Source organism: Odocoileus virginianus, chromosome 25 (assembly GCF_023699985.2).
Source record: "Odocoileus virginianus isolate 20LAN1187 ecotype Illinois chromosome 25, Ovbor_1.2, whole genome shotgun sequence".
NCBI lineage: Eukaryota > Metazoa > Chordata > Mammalia > Artiodactyla > Cervidae > Odocoileus > Odocoileus virginianus.
The window spans coordinates 49726896-49744692 of NC_069698.1; the positions used below are offsets into that span (position 1 = coordinate 49726896).

Sequence of the window (17797 nt, forward strand, 5' to 3'; positions counted from 1 at the left end):
GGATGGGAGTCCGTTTTGCCATCGGCAGCAGTCCTTGCAGGCATGGCAGGAGGTGATGTAGGCCTGGCTGTCGGTGGGCTCAAGGTTGACGCTTTCCCAGGAGAAGGGGAAGCTGAATTATGGCTGCACCGAAAGCCCGTATCAGAACCATGAGGACAGGAGGGATTGGAGAAGACAATGATCCGGATGTTTGGTGGGGCAGTAGGGGTGGGGGTGGGGGGAGCAAGAGGAAGCAGGGAGAAGAAAGGAGGAGGATTTGAAGGAAAGGAAGGGGGGAGTGGAGTTAGAAGCAATGAGTCCACTCCCAGCAGAGGCTTTGACATGCAAGGGGAGAAGGAGAAAGGATTTGCCTCCTCAGATCAGGGCCTTGGGTCTTAGCATCATTTTCTGTAATATTCTGGCTTAATGGCTTCACGACTGTGTCCCAAATGCCAGCATCTCCCAATCCCCGTTCTACTACCACTCGCAGAAATAGAACACAAAAGATGTGCCTCCGGTTGACCAAATCTTCAAACTACCTTGGGGCTTCCCTAGTGGCTAGGACGGTAAAGAACCTGCCTGCAAGGCGGGAGATGTGGGTCCATCCCTGGGTTGGGAAGATCCCCCGGAGAAGGGAATGGCATCCCACTCCAGTATTCTCGCCTGGAGAATTCCATGGGCAGAGGAGACTGGTGGGCTGCAGTCCACAGGGTCGCAAAGAGTCAGGACTGAGTGACTAGCAACACTTCCAGGATCAAAATAACCTTAACTCTGGGAAAGATATGTTGTTCTTATTTTTATAATGTTATAATATAGTGTCTGCTTTGCAGACACAGCTCACTCCCCCTCTCCCCGCCAAAATCAACTTTGCATTCAGACCTGTGTGACTTAGGGAGAGTGATGAGATTGTGCTCAGAGGGCTGACAGCAACAAAGAACACTTGAGGCTGGTGACCTCGCCAGTCACTTGAACTGCGAGCGAAGGAAGCTGACCGGGGGAGTTTCACGTTTCAAGAAGATAACGTGTCCCACTTAGAGCTCTCCCGTCAGATCACAGGGGCTGGATTTCTTGACTGGACATGAAACGTAACAGCCGTGGAGATCTGAACCTCCAGTCTGCATCTCTGGGAAGGACCGAGGCAGCGGAGACAACAGTCATTATTCAAGTGTAGTGAACAGAGGCGCGTGGGGCCTGGAGGAGGATGGTTCTGTCGAGACATAGGAGCGCATGCCAGTGGTTCTAGGTGTATGTCTCGGAAGCTGCTCACAGCTCAGGAGCTGCCTTCCCGTCCTGGCTCCACCTAAAGAGGCCAACCAAGCTCAAACAGTGGCTCCCCATGCCACCCGCTGACCTCAGTCTGAGTCTCCATATTGGTGATTCACAAAGTACAGCCCACGGGCCGGCTTTGTAAATAAAGTTTTATTAGAACACAACTATATCTGTATCATCTTTCATGTTACGACAGCACAGCTGAGGCATTGCAACGCAGATCCTGTGGCCCACAAAGCCTAAAATAGGTCCTAGCTGACCCTTTACAGGAAAAAGAAACCTGTCAACTCCTGACCTATAAGAGAGTTAACTGGATTGTTACTTCCCCAAACGGGAATGCTAGCACCTCAGGGGATACAGAGCTGAAGAGGAATAGTCCTTTCCACATAGGGTTAATGTAAGGATTAAACATATGTTAGGATTTAGACCAGGGTACATAGTACAAATTCGCATTACTTCTATTCCTATTATACAATCATTTGGATGTTGAACTTTCATTACCAGAACCTTTATATTTATTTTTTAATCTTAAAGAAATTAAGCTGTGTAACATTTAACATTTTAGGACTTACACTCATACTTTGTATGTATTTCATTTTTTGAAGTTTACTACTATTAATAATAGCTAACAGCTTCTTAAACATTTGTTATGTGTCATTGAGTGTTTTGAGAGCATCATAGAAAGTAACTCAACTTTATGATAGAAAGGGGCTTTTGGCTCCATTTTACAGGTGAGAAAACTGAGGCAGAGAGAGGTGATGTAATTTGCCAAAAGTCACACAACTAGTGAGTGGCAGGCCTGCATTTGAACTCAGGAAGGTCCATTGCTATGTGTCCTCTCATAAACATACATATATTGACTGCATACATACATACATGCTCCAACTCTTTTTTTTGTTTGTTTTAATTAGTAGGCGTCTGTGCTCTTAGGTGTGGATGGTCTCAGAGATGCTGTCCAGGATTGGGACTCTGCACTACCCGCCTGCCCGGGCACACGCCTGTTTCTATGGGACTTGGGCCTGGTGAGGACCTGCAGCTCCTCCGGGCCCTGACGTGTTCTCTCCTTTACAGCCCATCCCGAGAGAGCCGCCCTGCTGTTCGTGTCCAGCGTCTGCATCGGTCTGGCACTCACGCTGTGTGCTTTGGTCATCAGAGGGTCCTGCACCAAGGACCTCCAGGAGCTGCAGCTGGCCAGGGAGCACCTGGTGCCAGGAAGCGACGAGGCCGAGGAGGACAGCCAGGATGAGGAGGGCGAGGAGGACTCCTCTGACTCCGACTTCCCGGGGGAACTGTCGGGGTTCTGTAGGACTACATATCCTGTCTACAGCTCCATAGAAGCTGCAGAACTGGCAGAAAGGATTGAGCGCAGGGAACAGATCATCCAGGAAATATGGATGAACAGTGGCTTGGACACTTCACTCCCAAGAAACATGGGCCAATTCTACTGAGAGCCAGATACATCTTGACGTGAGCACACTTTCCGAGGAGGGAAGGTTCCAGAAGCCCCTCCAGCTCTGTTCCATTTGTACCTTCTGTGAAGGAGAATCTGTCATGCCATCCAATCCTGGGGAAGCCAGAAAGTTCTTAAAGGGACATTTCAAACTGTTTACAGCACATCTCAAAATAAATTGGAGGGGAGAAGTCTTTGTCTCCTGTTATTTATTTAAATTCATGTATATATGCTAACAGAACTAGAGTTCACATTTATCGAGCACTTTTAATGCCAGGCACTGTTCTAGTTGCTTTTCATGCATTAAGTTATTTAATACTCATGACGACTTCATGCAATGATGCTATCATTCTCATTTTACAGATGGATTTTTAGAAGATCTCTGTCTATTCATTAAGAAATTATACTAATATTCAAGATGGCAAGCATGAGTTGAGTGACCTTAGGCTCACTGGTGGTATTACGTTTGGAGAAAGGGTTGGCAAAAAAAATTTTAAGGTAAAGATAATAAATATTTTAGGCATTTCTGGTCAGATGGTGTCCACCACCACTACTCACCTCTGCCACTGGAGCTTAAAAGCAACCACATCTAATACATAATGGATGAACACAGCTGTGTTTCAATAAAACTTTATTTGTGGAAACTGAAATTTGAAATTAATGAAGTTTCACATGTCATATATTCTTAATCAATTACTTTAAAATGTAAAAGCCATTCTTAGCTCATGGACTGTACAAAAACAGGCAGTAGACTGGATTTGGTCTTGATTTTATAAATAAATTATGGTTTACATGGCTCAGTGGTAAAGAGTCTGTCTGCCAGTGCAGGAGACAATCCATGGGGGGGGGGGGGGGCACAAAAGAGTTGCACAGTTTAGAGACTAAAACAACAACGGTTTACAGTGGGGCTTCATTCATGGCTCAAGTGGTAAGGAATCTGCTTGCATTTCTGGGCGCCTGATGTCCGCTGCTAGTGATCAGAAGTTGTTTTGTGGAGTTTACTCAGCATTCAACTGTTCTTTCGATGAATTTGCAGGGGAGAAAGTGGTCTCCCCGTCCTATTCCTCTGCCATCTTAGCTCCTACCCCAGGAATCTGCCTGCAATGCAGGAGACCCAGGTTTGATCCCTGGGTCGGGAAGATTCCCTGAAGAAGAGAATGGCAACCCACTCCAGTATTCTTGCCTGGGGAATTCCATGGACAGAGGAACCTGGTGGGCTACAATCCATCAAGTCACAAAGAGCTGGACATGACTAAGTGACTAATGAATGAAGCACAAGCTGGAATCAAGATTGCCAGGAGAAATATCAATAACCTCAGATATGCAGATGACACCACCCTTATGGCAGAAAGTGAAGAACTAAAGAGCCTCTTGATGAAAGTGAAAGAGAAAAGTGAAAAAGTTGGCTTAAAACTCAACATTCAGAAAACTAAGATCATGGCATCTGATCCCATCACTTCATGGCAAATAGATGGGGAAACAGTGGAAACTGTGAGACTTTTTTGGGGGCTCCAAAATCACTGCAGATGGTGATTGCAGCAATGAAATTAAAAGATGCTTGCTCCTTGAAAGAAAAGTTATGACCAACATAGACAGCATATTAAAAAGCAGAGACAGTACTTTGCCAACAAAGGTCTGTCTAGTCAAGGCTATGGTTTTTCCAGTAGTCATGTATGGATGTGAGAGTTGGACGGTGAAGAAAGCTGAGCACTGAAGAATTGATGCTTTTGAACTGTGGTGTTGGAGAAGACTCTTGAGAGTCCCTTGGACTGCAAGGAGATTCAACCAATCCATCCTAAAGGAGATCAGTCCTGAGTGTTCATTGGAAGGACTGATATTGAAGCTGAAATTCCAATATTTTGGCCACCTGATGCGAAGTACTGACTCATTGGAAAGACCCTAATGCTGGGAAAGACTGACAGCAATAGGAGAAGCGGATGACACAGGATGAGATGGTTGGATCGCATCACCGACTCAATGGACATGAGTTTGAATAAGCTCCGGGAGCTGGTGATGGACAGGGAGGCCTGGAGAGCTGCAGTCCACGGGGTTGCAAAGAGCCGGACATGACTGAGCGACTGAACTGAACTGAACTGAGTGACTAACACAAAATTTTTACTCTCTTGCCCAGTACAGAAAAGCTCACTGACTCCAGACTTAGAGTTTAAGGTGCTGAAAACAATTAACTGGATTTCCCCCGCAGTACTGTGGGCAGGGGTCAAGTGGAGTTGGTTTTCAAATTATAAACACGGGTCCTTCCAGTTTGGGGGTGGGGGGGCAGGTGAAGGAGTAGAAGAAAGAGAGCTAAGGAAACAGATTCCGGATGGGAGAACTGGTGATGGTTTCCTTTAGACGGCTCCCCCTGGTGACGGGAGGTTTATAGCGGTGAAGTAAAACAAGAAAAGGTTTTTTTTCTTTATTGTGCCAGAGGTATTAGAGCATAAAAACGATGGTGTCAAATCTTCATATGCTGACTACCAACGAGGTCTCCCTCCTTATCTCACTTCATCATCACATCAACCCTGCAAGCAGGTATAAATAGTTGAGGAGGCTGAAGGTTGACAGGTTAGGTTTTGGGGCCACGTCACATGGTACAAAGTGCTGGCGCTGACTCAGCGGCAAGTTAAGGAGGAAATCCCAGCTGTTCCCTCAGTACCCCAGGTATCAACAGATAGGATGGAAGGCATTTCCCCCTCAGTCCCCAGATCCTGAGGGTGGAAGGCCCATCTGAGTCACACAGAGGAGGTGGGTGTGGGGGGAAGGGCCTGTCTCTCATCAACCGGCCTGGCTGCCCGTGTCGGGGAGTGGCTGCATTTTGCTTTGCTTTGTTTCTTATAATTCAGTTTGCCTTAGTTCATTCTAGCTTCTATTACAAAAATACCATAAACTGAATGGCTTATAAACAGCAGAAATTTATTTCTGTTTGGCGGGCTGAAAGTCCAAGATCAGGGGGCCAGCAAATTCAGTGTCTGGTGGAGCCTGGCTTCCTAGCTCATAGCCGGCCATCTGCTTGCTGGGTGCCCACATGGCAGAAGGGGCTGGGACTTCTCTGCGGTCTCCTTTGGTGCATGCTCAGTTGCTCAGTCGTGTCCAACTCTTCATGACCCCATGGACTGTAGCCCACCAGGCTCCTGTCCGTGGGATTTTCCAGGCAAAAATACTTGAGTGAGTGGCCATTTCTTTCTTCACGGAATCTTCCTGTCCCACGGACTGATCCTGCATCTCCTGCATTGGCAGGAGTCTGGCTAGTCATCCATGAGAGCTCTGCCATCATGACCTAATCACTTCTCAAAGGTCCCGCCTCCAAATAACATCGCACTGGGTGTTAGGGTTTTAACATGAGTTTTAAGGTACACAAACGTTTAGTCTACACCAAAGTTGAAATTCATGGGGAGCAAAATTGACCATTTTAAGGCACACAGTTCAGTGGCTTTTAATACATTCACAATGTGGTAGGACACCACTTCTACCTAATTCCAAAGTGAAGTCGCTCAGTCATATACAATTCTTTGCCACCCCATGGACTGTAGCCTGCCAGGCTCCTCCCATGGGATTTTCCAGGCAAAAATATTGGAGTGAGTTGCCATTTCTTTCTCCAGAGGATCTTCCTGACCCAGGGATCAAACCCAAGTTGCCCGCATTGCAGCCTGACTCTTTACCATCTGAGCCCCCAGGGAAGCCCCTTCTACCTAATTCCAAAACATTTTCAATACCATAAAATAAAACCCACTCCCCATTAAGCTGTCACTCCCCATTCCCTCCTTCCTCCAGCCCCTGGCAATTACCAGTCTGTCTCTATGCATTTAGTTATTCTGGGTAGTTCTTATAAAGGCAATCACATATAAGTGGAATCTTTTGTTACTGGCTTCTTTCATTCAGCATAATGTCTTCAAGTTCATTCATGCTGTGGCATGAATCAGTACTTTCTTCCTTTTTATGGCTTTTTATCCACTACATGGATAAACCAGGATTTCCTCGTGCTTCAGACGATAAAGAAGCTGTAATGCAGGAGACCTGGTTCCATCCCTGAGTCGGGAAGATCCCCTGAAGAAAGAAATGGCTATCCACTCCAGTATTCTTTTCTGGAGAATTCCACAGACAGAGGAGCCTGGCAGGCTATATTCCATGGGGTTGCAAAGAGTAGGACACGACTGAACGACTAACACTTTCATGTATGGGTGGACCACGCTAAGTTCATTAACTCAGCCATTTGCTGACGTCTGGGTTGCTTCCCCTTTGGGCTACTGTGAGTACTGCTGCTGTAAGCACTCATGTGTAGCATTTTAACGGCAGTGAAGCTACAGGGGACGTCCCCAGCAGTCCAGTGATTAAAACTCCAATGCCTTCCAATGCAAGGGGTGCAGGTTCGATCCGTGGTCGGGAACTAAGATTTCATACACTGCTCACAGTGCAGCCAGAAAAAAGAAAAGAGACTACATGTAAAAAGGCAATTGCAGATACAGTTGATTAGGCATTAGGTGGATTCCATTCAACTAAAGAACTGGGACTGAAGGTGAGTCAGAGTGACACTCTTGCTTCTGTCAATTTCAGGATGTGCGTCTCTTACACTTTCCCGAGAAGGTGGGAGGGTAGGGCTCTGTCCACAGAGGTGTCATGTGCACAGGCTGGAGTGGCGTAGGCGGAGGCTGAAACCCCTCAGCACCTCCACGGGCCCGAGTCGTCCATCTATAACATAAGGGATTGGGAGAAGTTGACAGGGCGGGATGACTCGCTTTCAGTCTGTCATTAGAGATAAATCTCTTCCAGGTCATAGCAGAGAATGAACATATGGCTCCATTGTTTAAATTCTTCGTGAGAATTTTGTTCTAATCAAAGAGAACCCTTGTCCTTTTATTTCCTGAGCTCAGCAAGAGGCACTTCAGTGCTGTCTCGGCTCTCAGAACAGCCTCCCCCCATGGTTTCTAGTCCTAATTCCCAAGCAGCATCTTCTCTGACTCCATGAACCTAACTACCTTCATCTATGGCTCTGTGAGCCTAAAGAGAACATGGCAGCTGAAGGTTTTCACATTTCCAGCCAGAGGAAGAGCTGTGCCCACAATGACCTGTCTCAAAGCTCTTGTTGAATGCCACGATGGTTCTTATCTGTGTCTCCCCCCACCCCCCACATGCATGTACACCCTCCCAGGACCCCCGAAGAGGCAGCTGGAAAACAGGCCAGCCAAGGCGAAGGGCAATCTTTGGCTTGCACAAATGCAGTAAGTTGTTTGCTTGCATTTTCCGAGCCCAAGAGAAGAATGCCATGGTCTTCTCAAGGAAGGAGGCTGAGGAGTCCTGCTGAGAATGTTTGGCTGGGCACCAAGCCCAGGAAGGAAAGGACCAAAGCAGCTTTGGATCAGGGATTGCTGATGGAGCGTGGTGGCTGGTGGAAGCTCCCCGGTGGAATTCTACCCAGAGAGTGCACGGCACACATAGGCTAGTGCTTCTAAGCTTTGTGCAAGTCAGGGCCACAGACGGACCACGGTTTCCAGGCGGTGGGGTCCCAGAAGTCCTGTGAAAAGAGGCCAGCTCGGTGGGAGGTTTGCCCATATCACTGCCTCAGTTACTTGCTGCAAAACACTGACTCTGAAAATGTGAGCCCTGCTGTAAAATTCTGTCCTTCTGGGTTCAAGCTCTTTGTTAGCTGGGCCCCTCTTGCTCTGTTGATGTTGGGGCACTTGCTGCTTCACGGAGAAGGAGTGCACAGCCAGAAGAAGTGAAGTTGCTCCGTCATGTGCGCCTCTTTGCGATTCCAGGGACTGTAGCCTACCAGTCTCCTCCGTCCATGGCATTTTCCAGGCAAAAGTACTGGAGTGGGTTGCCATTTCCTTCTGTAGGGGATCTTCCCAACCCGGGGATCGAACCCAGGTCTCCCATATTGCAGGCAGATGCTTTACCCTCTGAGCCACCAGGGAAGCCCGCTCACAGCCAGGGACCAAGCAATTTCCGGGAGGCCCTGTGAGCGGTCCCAGTGCCAACCCCACAAGTGGGCCATGCATGATGCTGTGCCCACCCAGAACCCTGCACTAGGCCTGGCACCATCCCACCTGCTGTGAGGGCAGCTGCGAGTAGCTGACAGCTGTCCTCTTTGGCGGAGAATTGCCCCTCTCCAGTTCTGTCTTAGGGCTTCCCCGCTGGCTCAGACAGTAAAGAATCTGCCTGAAGTGCAGGAGACCCTGGTTGGATCCCTGGGTTGGGAAGATCCCCTGGAGGAGGAAATGGCAACGCACTGCAGTATTCTTGCCTGGAGAATCCCATGGACAGAGGAGCCCCACAGGCTACAGTCCATGGGGTTGCAAAGAGTCGGACATGACTGAGTGAGCACATTTCTGTCTTAGTCTGCTTGGGCTGCTGTAACTAAAATCCCACAGACTAGGTAGCCTATACAAGTTAGAAATTTCCTTCTCACAGTCTGGAGGCTGGAAGTCCAAGCTCGAGGTGTCAGCATGGTGGGGGGAGGGCCCTCTTCCAGGTTGCTGACTTCCCGCTCGCTGTGTTCTCACATGATGGAAGGGACACGGGGGATATTGTAGGGTCTCTGTTATAAGGGCACTAATCTCATTCTTGAGGGCTCTATGTTTTTGATCTAGAAACCTCTAGAGGGATTTCCCTGGTGGTCCAGTGGTTGAGATTCCAAGCTTCCAATGCAGAGGGTGTGGGTTCTATTCTTTGTCGGGGAACTGAAATCCTACCTGCCATGTGATGTGGCAAAAAAAAAAAAAAAAAATCTCCTGGAGGCTTTACCTCTGGGACTTAGGATGTGAATATGAATGTGAATGTGGGTGGAGGGGGACACAGACAATCAGACCACAGCAATTTTCTTGGAAGGATTTCTCTTAAGAGCACTGCTTCAGTAGGCCACTCGTTCAGGAACCTTGGGAAATGGGGCTTCCCTGGCGGCACAGTGCCCACACGGGGGACACAGGGCTGGTCCCTGGTCCGGGAAAGTCTCACACGCTGCGGAGCAATTAAGGCGGTGTGCCGCGGCCGCTGAGTCCTCAAAATGCAACTGCTGCAGCTCGAGCACCTAGAGCCCAGGCTCTGCAACAAGAGAAGCCCGGGAGCTGCCGCTGCAGGATGCGACTGGAGGAGAGCCCCTGAACCCAGCACAGCCAAAGTTAGTAATTTCTTTAAACTGCATTTAAAAAAGAACCACCATAAATGAAAGCTTTCATCATCAATTATTTCTTCCTCCTGAGTTTTAGCATCCAGCATGGCCAAAACTTCACCAGTTACCCTGTCCTCAGAGGACCAGACAGAGCTCAAGGGCAAAATAAGAAAAAGCTGCCGAAGAGGAGAACAAGGCAGCCTCCAGCCCTGCCACAGAGGGGAGTTTGGAGGAGGAATGATTGTCCGCAGATCTCCCAGGAAAGCGTCAAGGCCTGACCTTCTTTGGATTCTTCAGCCAAGTCCATTGTGAAGTCTCCCACACTGGGACCTGAAAGGCCGGGCCCAGTGTTGGCTGGGTAGTCATAAACCCGGAACTGTGGTCAGTTTGGTTTTAAGAAGCCCATTGTAAGCCTGACCACCAGTGCAGAATTGGCCAAACTCCATCCCATGACTGGCCCGTAGCCTCAGAGATTAAACCCTAAATAAACACTCCAGTTAAATGCCCTGTCGACTGGAAGCCATACTGGTCTATAGCTGGAAATAAGGCAAGAAAGAGGCACGATAATATCAGCCAGATAAGGGAAAATGCAGGAAGCCAGCTAATAATTATCCAAGGCCATCACATTCTTTGTAGGAATTTCAAGTCAACAGGCACCTCCCTGCGGGGGCAGCACTGGGCTCCCTCGAGAATGAATGAGCTGGTGTCTAAACACGATGCTGACCGTCCAACACGGAGCCAGCAGCCGCATGCGCCTAGCTAATTTTAAACTGAAAGCAGTTAATAGCGTTTAAAAGTCAGCTCCTCAGTCACGCTAGTGACTCAGTGGCCACGTGGCCAGTGGCTCCCGTCTTAGGTGCTGCAAGGAGCTCTGCTGAGCCAGAGTGTTCAGTCAGACAGGGAGAGCCAGGCCCAGCTCACTGCGATGAAGCGGAGCGGACATTTCATTACCAACCGAGGCTGTCATCGGGTCAACATGCCAGGTGCAGAAAGTGTACGTGTGGCTGAGTCTCTTTGCTGTTCCCCTGAAACTATCACGACGTTGTTCATTGGCTGTATCCCAATACAAAATAAAAAGTTTATATGTATACACATATATATATGTATAATATATATATATAAAATATATATATATATAATGTTTGCTGACTCAATAAATAAATAAAAATTATCCTGGGACAGAAACGTGGGGCAAAGTTGCCACATACTCCCCCTGGGCTCACCTGCCTGGGGACACCCCACACGTCTCTAGTCCCCAAGCCCTGCAGGCTCTGTCCTGACGGCGGGCCTTGGTGCCATCCAGTCTTTGTGGGTCCCGATCCCTGCAGAACCACGGCTCCAGCCGTCGGGTCCGCCTTCCCTGCCCCGAGGGGTGGGGGGAACAGCCCACGGGGGCCTTTTGCCCCGGTCACCTGTCCTGCAGCGGCAGCTGCTGTACATTCCCCTTCTTTTGCCTCCTAAGAAGCACACAGCTTCCTAGATGAGCCAGCCCCCGCATTCTTCCTGATCCAACCAGCTAGCGGCACCCCCTGCCCCCAGGAAGGGTCCAGAGAGAGACCTCAGGCCAAGCCTTCCTCACCTCGAGGCCCTGTCTCCCTACCCCACCAGGCAACAGCAGCTGATCCATCAGGCCCACCCCTCCGCCTTCTTCTTCCTCTTAACCTTCGGGATCTTCCATTTCTTGGCTGAATCTGGGAGCAGAGTCTGCAAAGACCTTCTCTTTATCCTTTGGGGATTTCAGCTGCACAACCCAGAGTGTAAGAATGATGTTAAATGGTCAAATAAGATGGTCCTGGGAACCCAGAGAGAATGGTTCTACCTGATGGGCTGGAGAGGCTGATGGCAGGTGGTGCACAATGGGGCCCTCAGGAATGAGCAGAACTGTCAAAGGTGGTCTTACGGGAACCTGAGTGGGAGTGTGGGGGAAGCCGCAACAATGGGCCAGGAGGTGGGAACAGGAGGCGCATGTTTGGGAATGGGAAGCAGTGAGGGCTCAGGCTAATGGTACAGAAACCCAGGAGCTGGACTCCAGGCAACAGGATTGACTGTAGAGAGGGCATCACCCACTTGGGCCAGCATCCTTCCTTCCCCCTAGAAGCAAACGTCAGTGTTGAGAGCAGGTTTGTTGTTTAGTCACTAAGTCGTGTCTGACTCTTTTTGGACCCCATGGACTGTAGCTCGCCAAGCTCCTCTGTCATGGGATTTCCCAGGCAAGAATACTAGAGTGCGTTGCCATTTCCTTCCCCAGGGGATCTTCCTGACCCAGAGATCGAACCGGTATCTCCTGCAGTGGCAGGAGGATTCTTTACCACTGAACCACCTGGGAAGCCCTGAGATCAGGCTCTCAACCCACTCACAGCCAGGAATCAGCTGGGCTTGGCCTCCAACCGCGTAGGCCTTGAGCTCTTGGAATAGTAATTTCTCCTCATTTTAAGGTTGCTGATCACTATCCAGGTGGCCTTTTTGAAATATAATTTTCTTTCTTTCTTTATTTGATTATTTATTTACTGGCCGTGCTGGGTCTTCTTTGCTTTTCTCTAGCTGCGGCGAGTGGGACCGATCCTCCAGTTGTGGTTCATGGGCTTCTCATTGCAGTGGCTTCTCTTCTTCTGGAGGATAAGCTCTAGGACTTGTGGGCTCAGGCTCAAGTGGCACTTGGGCTTAGCTGCTGTCTGGCACATGGGATCTCCCCCGATCAGGGATCAAATCCGCGTCTCCCGTATTGACAGGTGGATTCTTTACCACTGAGCCACCAGGGAAGCCCCCAGTTAGTCTCAGTGTCTTAGAAGTTACCAAATTACAACTGAATTTTCTGTTGGAGAAATTAAACAGCTTTTATTAGAAAGCTCTTCCAGGGCCTGACTCTCGAGGGTGCTTTAAGACACAGTGAGCTTCTCCAATGATGCAAATGTATGTCGGAAGGGTGATATTTGGCAGAGCCTTTCTTTGGAAGGTTTCCAGTCTTTGCTTGAAGACTGCTCAGGGCCTAATTGCATTTCTTTCCATTGGGTCCAACAGAAAACCCAGATGGGGATTTATCTGGAGGTGAAAATGCAGCCTTCCTGCTTGTAAGCAAACTGCCCCGGGTATCATGAGCTCAGACTCCAGGACTCGGCAGAACAAAGGCAGGAAAGCTGGTCACTTCCGATCGGGGGTGCATATTAATTCCCCGGACTTTCTCTGTTCCAACTCATGACTCCATGGATCGAGTTCTTTCAAGAAAAGAAAAATAGACCTTGTCATTTCCTATTGTTTCAAAGACAAAATCCAGCCTGGGAAAGATTATGGCAAGAGGAAGGGGACTCGTGTTCAGATGACTAAACAGCAAGCTGACCTGGAAAATGCTCGGTTAGTTTCCGAGGAAGGGAGGGGGCAGCAATTAGAGGCAAGTGTCCAATCACGCCACGACGTGAACTCCCTTAAGGAGAAGAAAGCAGAATGTTCCTGACCCACTGACGATGGACCAGCAAGAGAATGTGTTACAAATCGATGGAGAATTTGCAAACCCAGTGAGTTGCCTCCCAGTTCTGAGAGCCTGACCTTCCTTCCTTAGATCGTGACCTCTGATTGTAAAGCCTCTGGACCCTGGGAGGGTGCGGTGTGTGCTCAGCAGAGGCGGGTATCCACGGGCCGGCCATGCTGTCTGCCACCAAGGTTTCTGTTCAATCAGACTCGCCTACATCACGTAGCTCAGGCATGTGGAAAACTTCTTTTCTTAAGGAAGATGTCTTGGGAAGAATTTCAACCGTCCTGAAAAAATTGGAATAAAGGCACATAGCTGCTGTTCAGTCACTCAGTCGTGTCCGACTCTTTGGACCCGGTGGACTGCAGCACGCCAGGCTTCCCTGTCCTTCACTTTCTCCTGGAGTTCGCTCAGGCTCATGTCCTTTGAGTCGGTGATGCCATCCAACCATCTGATCCTCTGCCACCCTCTTCTCCTTTCACCTCCAGTCTTTCCCAGCATCAGGGTCTCTTCCAGTGAGTTAGCTCTTTGCATCAAGTCGCCAGAGTACTGGAGCTTCAGCTTCAGCATCAGTCCTTCCAATCAATCCTTCCTTTAGGATTGACTGGTTGTTTTTCAATAAAGTAAATCTGTATGCACCAACATGAAAAATTATTGAAGTCATGTTATTCAGTGAAAAGGGCAAATTGGAGAACAATGCGTAGATTATATCATTCTGTAAAAGAAAAGGACTCCACATAAAACTCTATTTTTCTTCTGTGTATGCATAGACATCTATAGGTCTGGGAATTTCCTGGTGATCCAGTGGTTAGGATTCCATGCTTCCACTGCTGGGGGTCTGGGTTGGATCCTTGCTTGGAGAACTAAGATCCTGCAAACTTGTTGCAAGGCCAAAAAAAAAAAAAAAAAAGACCAAAAAACTATAGGTCTGCCTATCACATCTGTAGGTTTGGAGAGAAGAAATGAGTGTCACATACCACACAGCCAAGTGTTAAAATCTTATAGACATCAGGCCCAAAATAAAAAATTATGTGAAAGACATTCTCCTGCCTACCTTGACAAACACACCTTCGTAACAACCCTGAAGACCAGGTTTCAACTTGGAATTCCCAGACTTCTCAGGGTTTGGTGCCGATGTGGCGGTGTGGGGTGGAGGGGCTGGCTGGGTCCTGACACGCCTGTCTCGTCCCACCTGCCCTCGGTCCCTCCCCGGGAGGGGCCTCACATACCGAAGTGTGGACCACCGGGCTCCTGAGTCCATGCTGTGTCCCACCTGTGGCCCCCCAAACAGCCTTAAAGGATGTGACCTGCTGTTGGGGACCCAGCCGTGTAGGAAGTCAGGATGGTTTACAAGACACTGGGCAGAGGACAGGGTGGAGAGGCTGGAAGGGAGCCCAGAGCAGGTGGGTTGGGGCAAAGACGAAGGATTCTGTGTAGAGGCAAACAAAAATCCCCAATGCGGGGGAATCTGGGCCGCAGGAGATGAGTAGGTAGACGACGGGGCTCGGGAAGCCCAGGTAGAGGCCAGGCCGGGCCTCTAGCCACCTGCCCATCAGAAACCCAAGGGAGGGAATTCCCTGGCAGGCCAGTGGTTAGGACTCTTCATTCTCACTGCCGAGGCCAGGGTTCGATCCCTGGTCAGGGAACTAAGATCCCACTTGCCCCGTGGCACAGTTGAAAAAAAGAGAAAGCAACCCAGGGGAGCTTGAGATAAGAATGCAGATCCCTGGGCAGCCCCCTCCCTGAGAGTGGATTTTGGTTGGGGATTTGGAATCTATCTTCTTAGACAACGTGGAGAACCCTGGGGATGGGGAGGGTGGCAGGCTGTAGATGGCCTTGTCTGATGACCAGGGGTGGTCCTCGGGTGCAGGGGGTCCTTGGCCTGGGATAGGCTGAGGGCAGGAAGCCAAGCAGGTGAAGACAGCTCCACTCCATGCCTCCAAAAATCCCACACCCTACCGTAAGCCTGTCTGAAAACCCACACTGACCCAGAGTAGGCAGCCTATAGCCCTGCCTATAGGGCTGGTGAGATACTCTGGTCAGTGGGGTTTTATGAGTTCCTCTCATAGTGATTTCAACGAGGATGACCCCTCATCCTGCTCTGCTGGAGACCAAGGGATTTTCTGAAATTCAGGAGTCTCAGGGCTAAAACCAGGATTACTATCCTGGCCAATCCCCCACGGGTGGACACACATGGGTGGTCCCCCTAATTCCCACCTTCCTTCTGACCTGGCCGTGCCGAATCCTGAGTCCTGAAAAGATAGACATTTCACATCGCAAGGAACGACCACTGGGTTCTAACTCTTGTTTTACTTCAGGCTGTGTCCTGCAGAAATATTATAGCGTTTGCTCCTTTTCATTTTATAAGACATGTTGAAAATTGCCTTTCATTCCTAAATCCCTCTTTTCAGCCACTTTTAATATTCCTTTTCAAAGCAAGAAAGAAAAAGAAAAGGGCATTGGGAGTAAAAACTTCACATACTTGGACTGGACCCAAAGGAGAATATTTATTTCAGCAAAATTCATTTAGGGTCTTGAAAGTCAAGTGTGTGAATATAAAATACACCTTTTCAGTCTAAAAATAATGCCCCTTCCTAAGCTTGGATGGCTGAACCGTGACATGTCAGGTTGACATATTCGATGCTCCCGGAACGTGACCCCAGAGAGCGGGAAGGAAAATGCGGAGCGGAGGGAGGCGGGGTTTGGGGACCCGAGAGGCTGCCCTGGCTGGCTGGCCAGCTCGGCTTCCCAGAGGGCTCAATCCAGTGACCTCACCCTTGTGCCGCGGTCTTCTCATCCTCTTGTGACTCTTCCTGCTCAGGAGGTCTGTTTAAAAAGTCCTTTCACAAACAAGCGTCATTTATTTCGGCTTCAGCCACTCATCTTGATTCCGGCCTGAAAGTGTGTCTGGATCTCACCCAAGGCATGGAGATGGGGCCGGGAGGATCCATCAGCGCCTTCAAATTCCAGCCCCATCAACTCGGGGACAGAGCACTGTGTCCCTGACAACCACCCCCCACCCAACACACACACACTCACACCAAGGCTACCCGGCCCGAGAGCTGCAGAAACTGGGCTTTCAACCTCCCAGATCTCCACTGGCTCAGTTGTTCCTCCTGCCAGAATCGTCAGCTGTTAAAGGACAGAGAACGGTGTGCGTATGCATCTATGTGTATACATGCATGCATGTGCGTGCGTGTCTGTGAGTCTGCGTGCATGAGTGTGTCTTAGCTCCCTCCGTCCTTAACATCATGCTGCCAAGTAGCCAGGGTGTCGGGTGCTGTTCCCACTTTGTAGGTCTGCGTGTGTGAGTTCCAACAGCAGCCAGCTGGTGACAAAGTCTGCAGGGCGGGTGCTGGTTCTCGCTGACCTGGCATCAAACCCCATCTCGGCCACTCAGTTGCTGTGTGACCCTGGGTGGCTTGCTTGAGCCGTCTGCGCCTCCTCTGGAAAGTGGAGACCGCAGTAGTACAGAACGTGGTGGCAGGAGGTAAGTGAGGTTGGGAGTGCCAAGTGATCGCAAAGGGCCCCGATGTCAGCCTGCGAAATGGAGCCCTTGTTACCTGAGGATGCTCCAGATATTCTGGCCCTGGCAGGTAACCCCCACGCCCACCCTAATAGATGCACATCATTACACATTTGCCCAAACCTGTAGAATATGCAACACAAAGAGTGAACCTTAGTGTAAACTATGGACTTTGGTGGTAATAACATGTCAGTGTAGCTGCTGTCACAATGTGCTGCTCTGGTGTGGGGTCTCAGTACTGGCAAAGGCCTTGCATGGCAGGTGGGGGAACAGAGTTCCAAGGCCTCTCTATATTTTCCATTCCGTTTTGTTGTGAATCTAATATGGTTCCAAAAAATAAAATCTACTTAAAAAAGGAAAAAATACAGTAAATACAGACTACCTTGGGCTTCCCAGGTGGCTTGGATGGTAAAGAAGCTTCGCAGGAGGCCTGGGTTCGATCCCTGAGTTGGGAAGGTCTCCTGCAGAAGGGGATGGCAACCCACTCCAGTGTTCTTGCCTCAAGAGTTCCGTGGAGAGAGGAGCCTGGTGGGCTACAGTCCATGGGGTCGCAAAGAGTCGGACACGACTGAGCAACTAACACCCCCCCCATACACACACAAATGCACAAAGGGTACTTTTTAAAAAAGGACCCAGACAAGCTCCTGAGAAATTAGCAAATGTCCTAGTTTATGAAATTCCTTTCATTTATTCATTCACTAGATATTTCTTGAATTTGCCATCTCTTCTTTAGTGAGGTGTCTGTTTTCAGATTTTTTCCCTACTTTTAGTTGGCAAAATAAACTTGTTTCCTCATTGTTGAGTTTTAAGAGCTCTTTATATATTTCGTAGGTTAGTCCTTGATCAGATAAGGACTTTTGAAAAAATATGAGGGTTTACCCTGTGCTGAGTGCTGTTCTAAGGAGTGAACAAAACAGAAAACAGCCTGCCCGCCTGGCACTTACATTCTAAGTAACCCACCGCAGGCCACCTTGTGAGAAATGCTACGGGGACAAATGAAACAGT

At 49.2% G+C, this 17797-nt stretch overlaps 1 protein-coding gene across 8 annotated transcripts in view; it reads left to right on the forward strand.

Annotated features, from left to right (window-relative positions):
* EVA1C (eva-1 homolog C) overlaps positions 1-13847 on the forward strand; it is a 106882-nt gene extending 93035 nt beyond the window's left edge. For 6 of the 8 annotated variants that reach the window (XM_070455150.1, XM_070455149.1, XM_070455151.1 and 3 more), the window contains one exon: positions 2320-2889. In XM_070455150.1, the coding sequence (XP_070311251.1) occupies positions 2320-2696 (377 nt within the window). In that variant the 3' untranslated portion in view covers positions 2697-2889. The other 2 variants (XM_070455152.1, XM_070455153.1) reach the window with 2 other exon arrangements.
* Positions 13848-17797: the final 3950 nt, after the last annotated feature.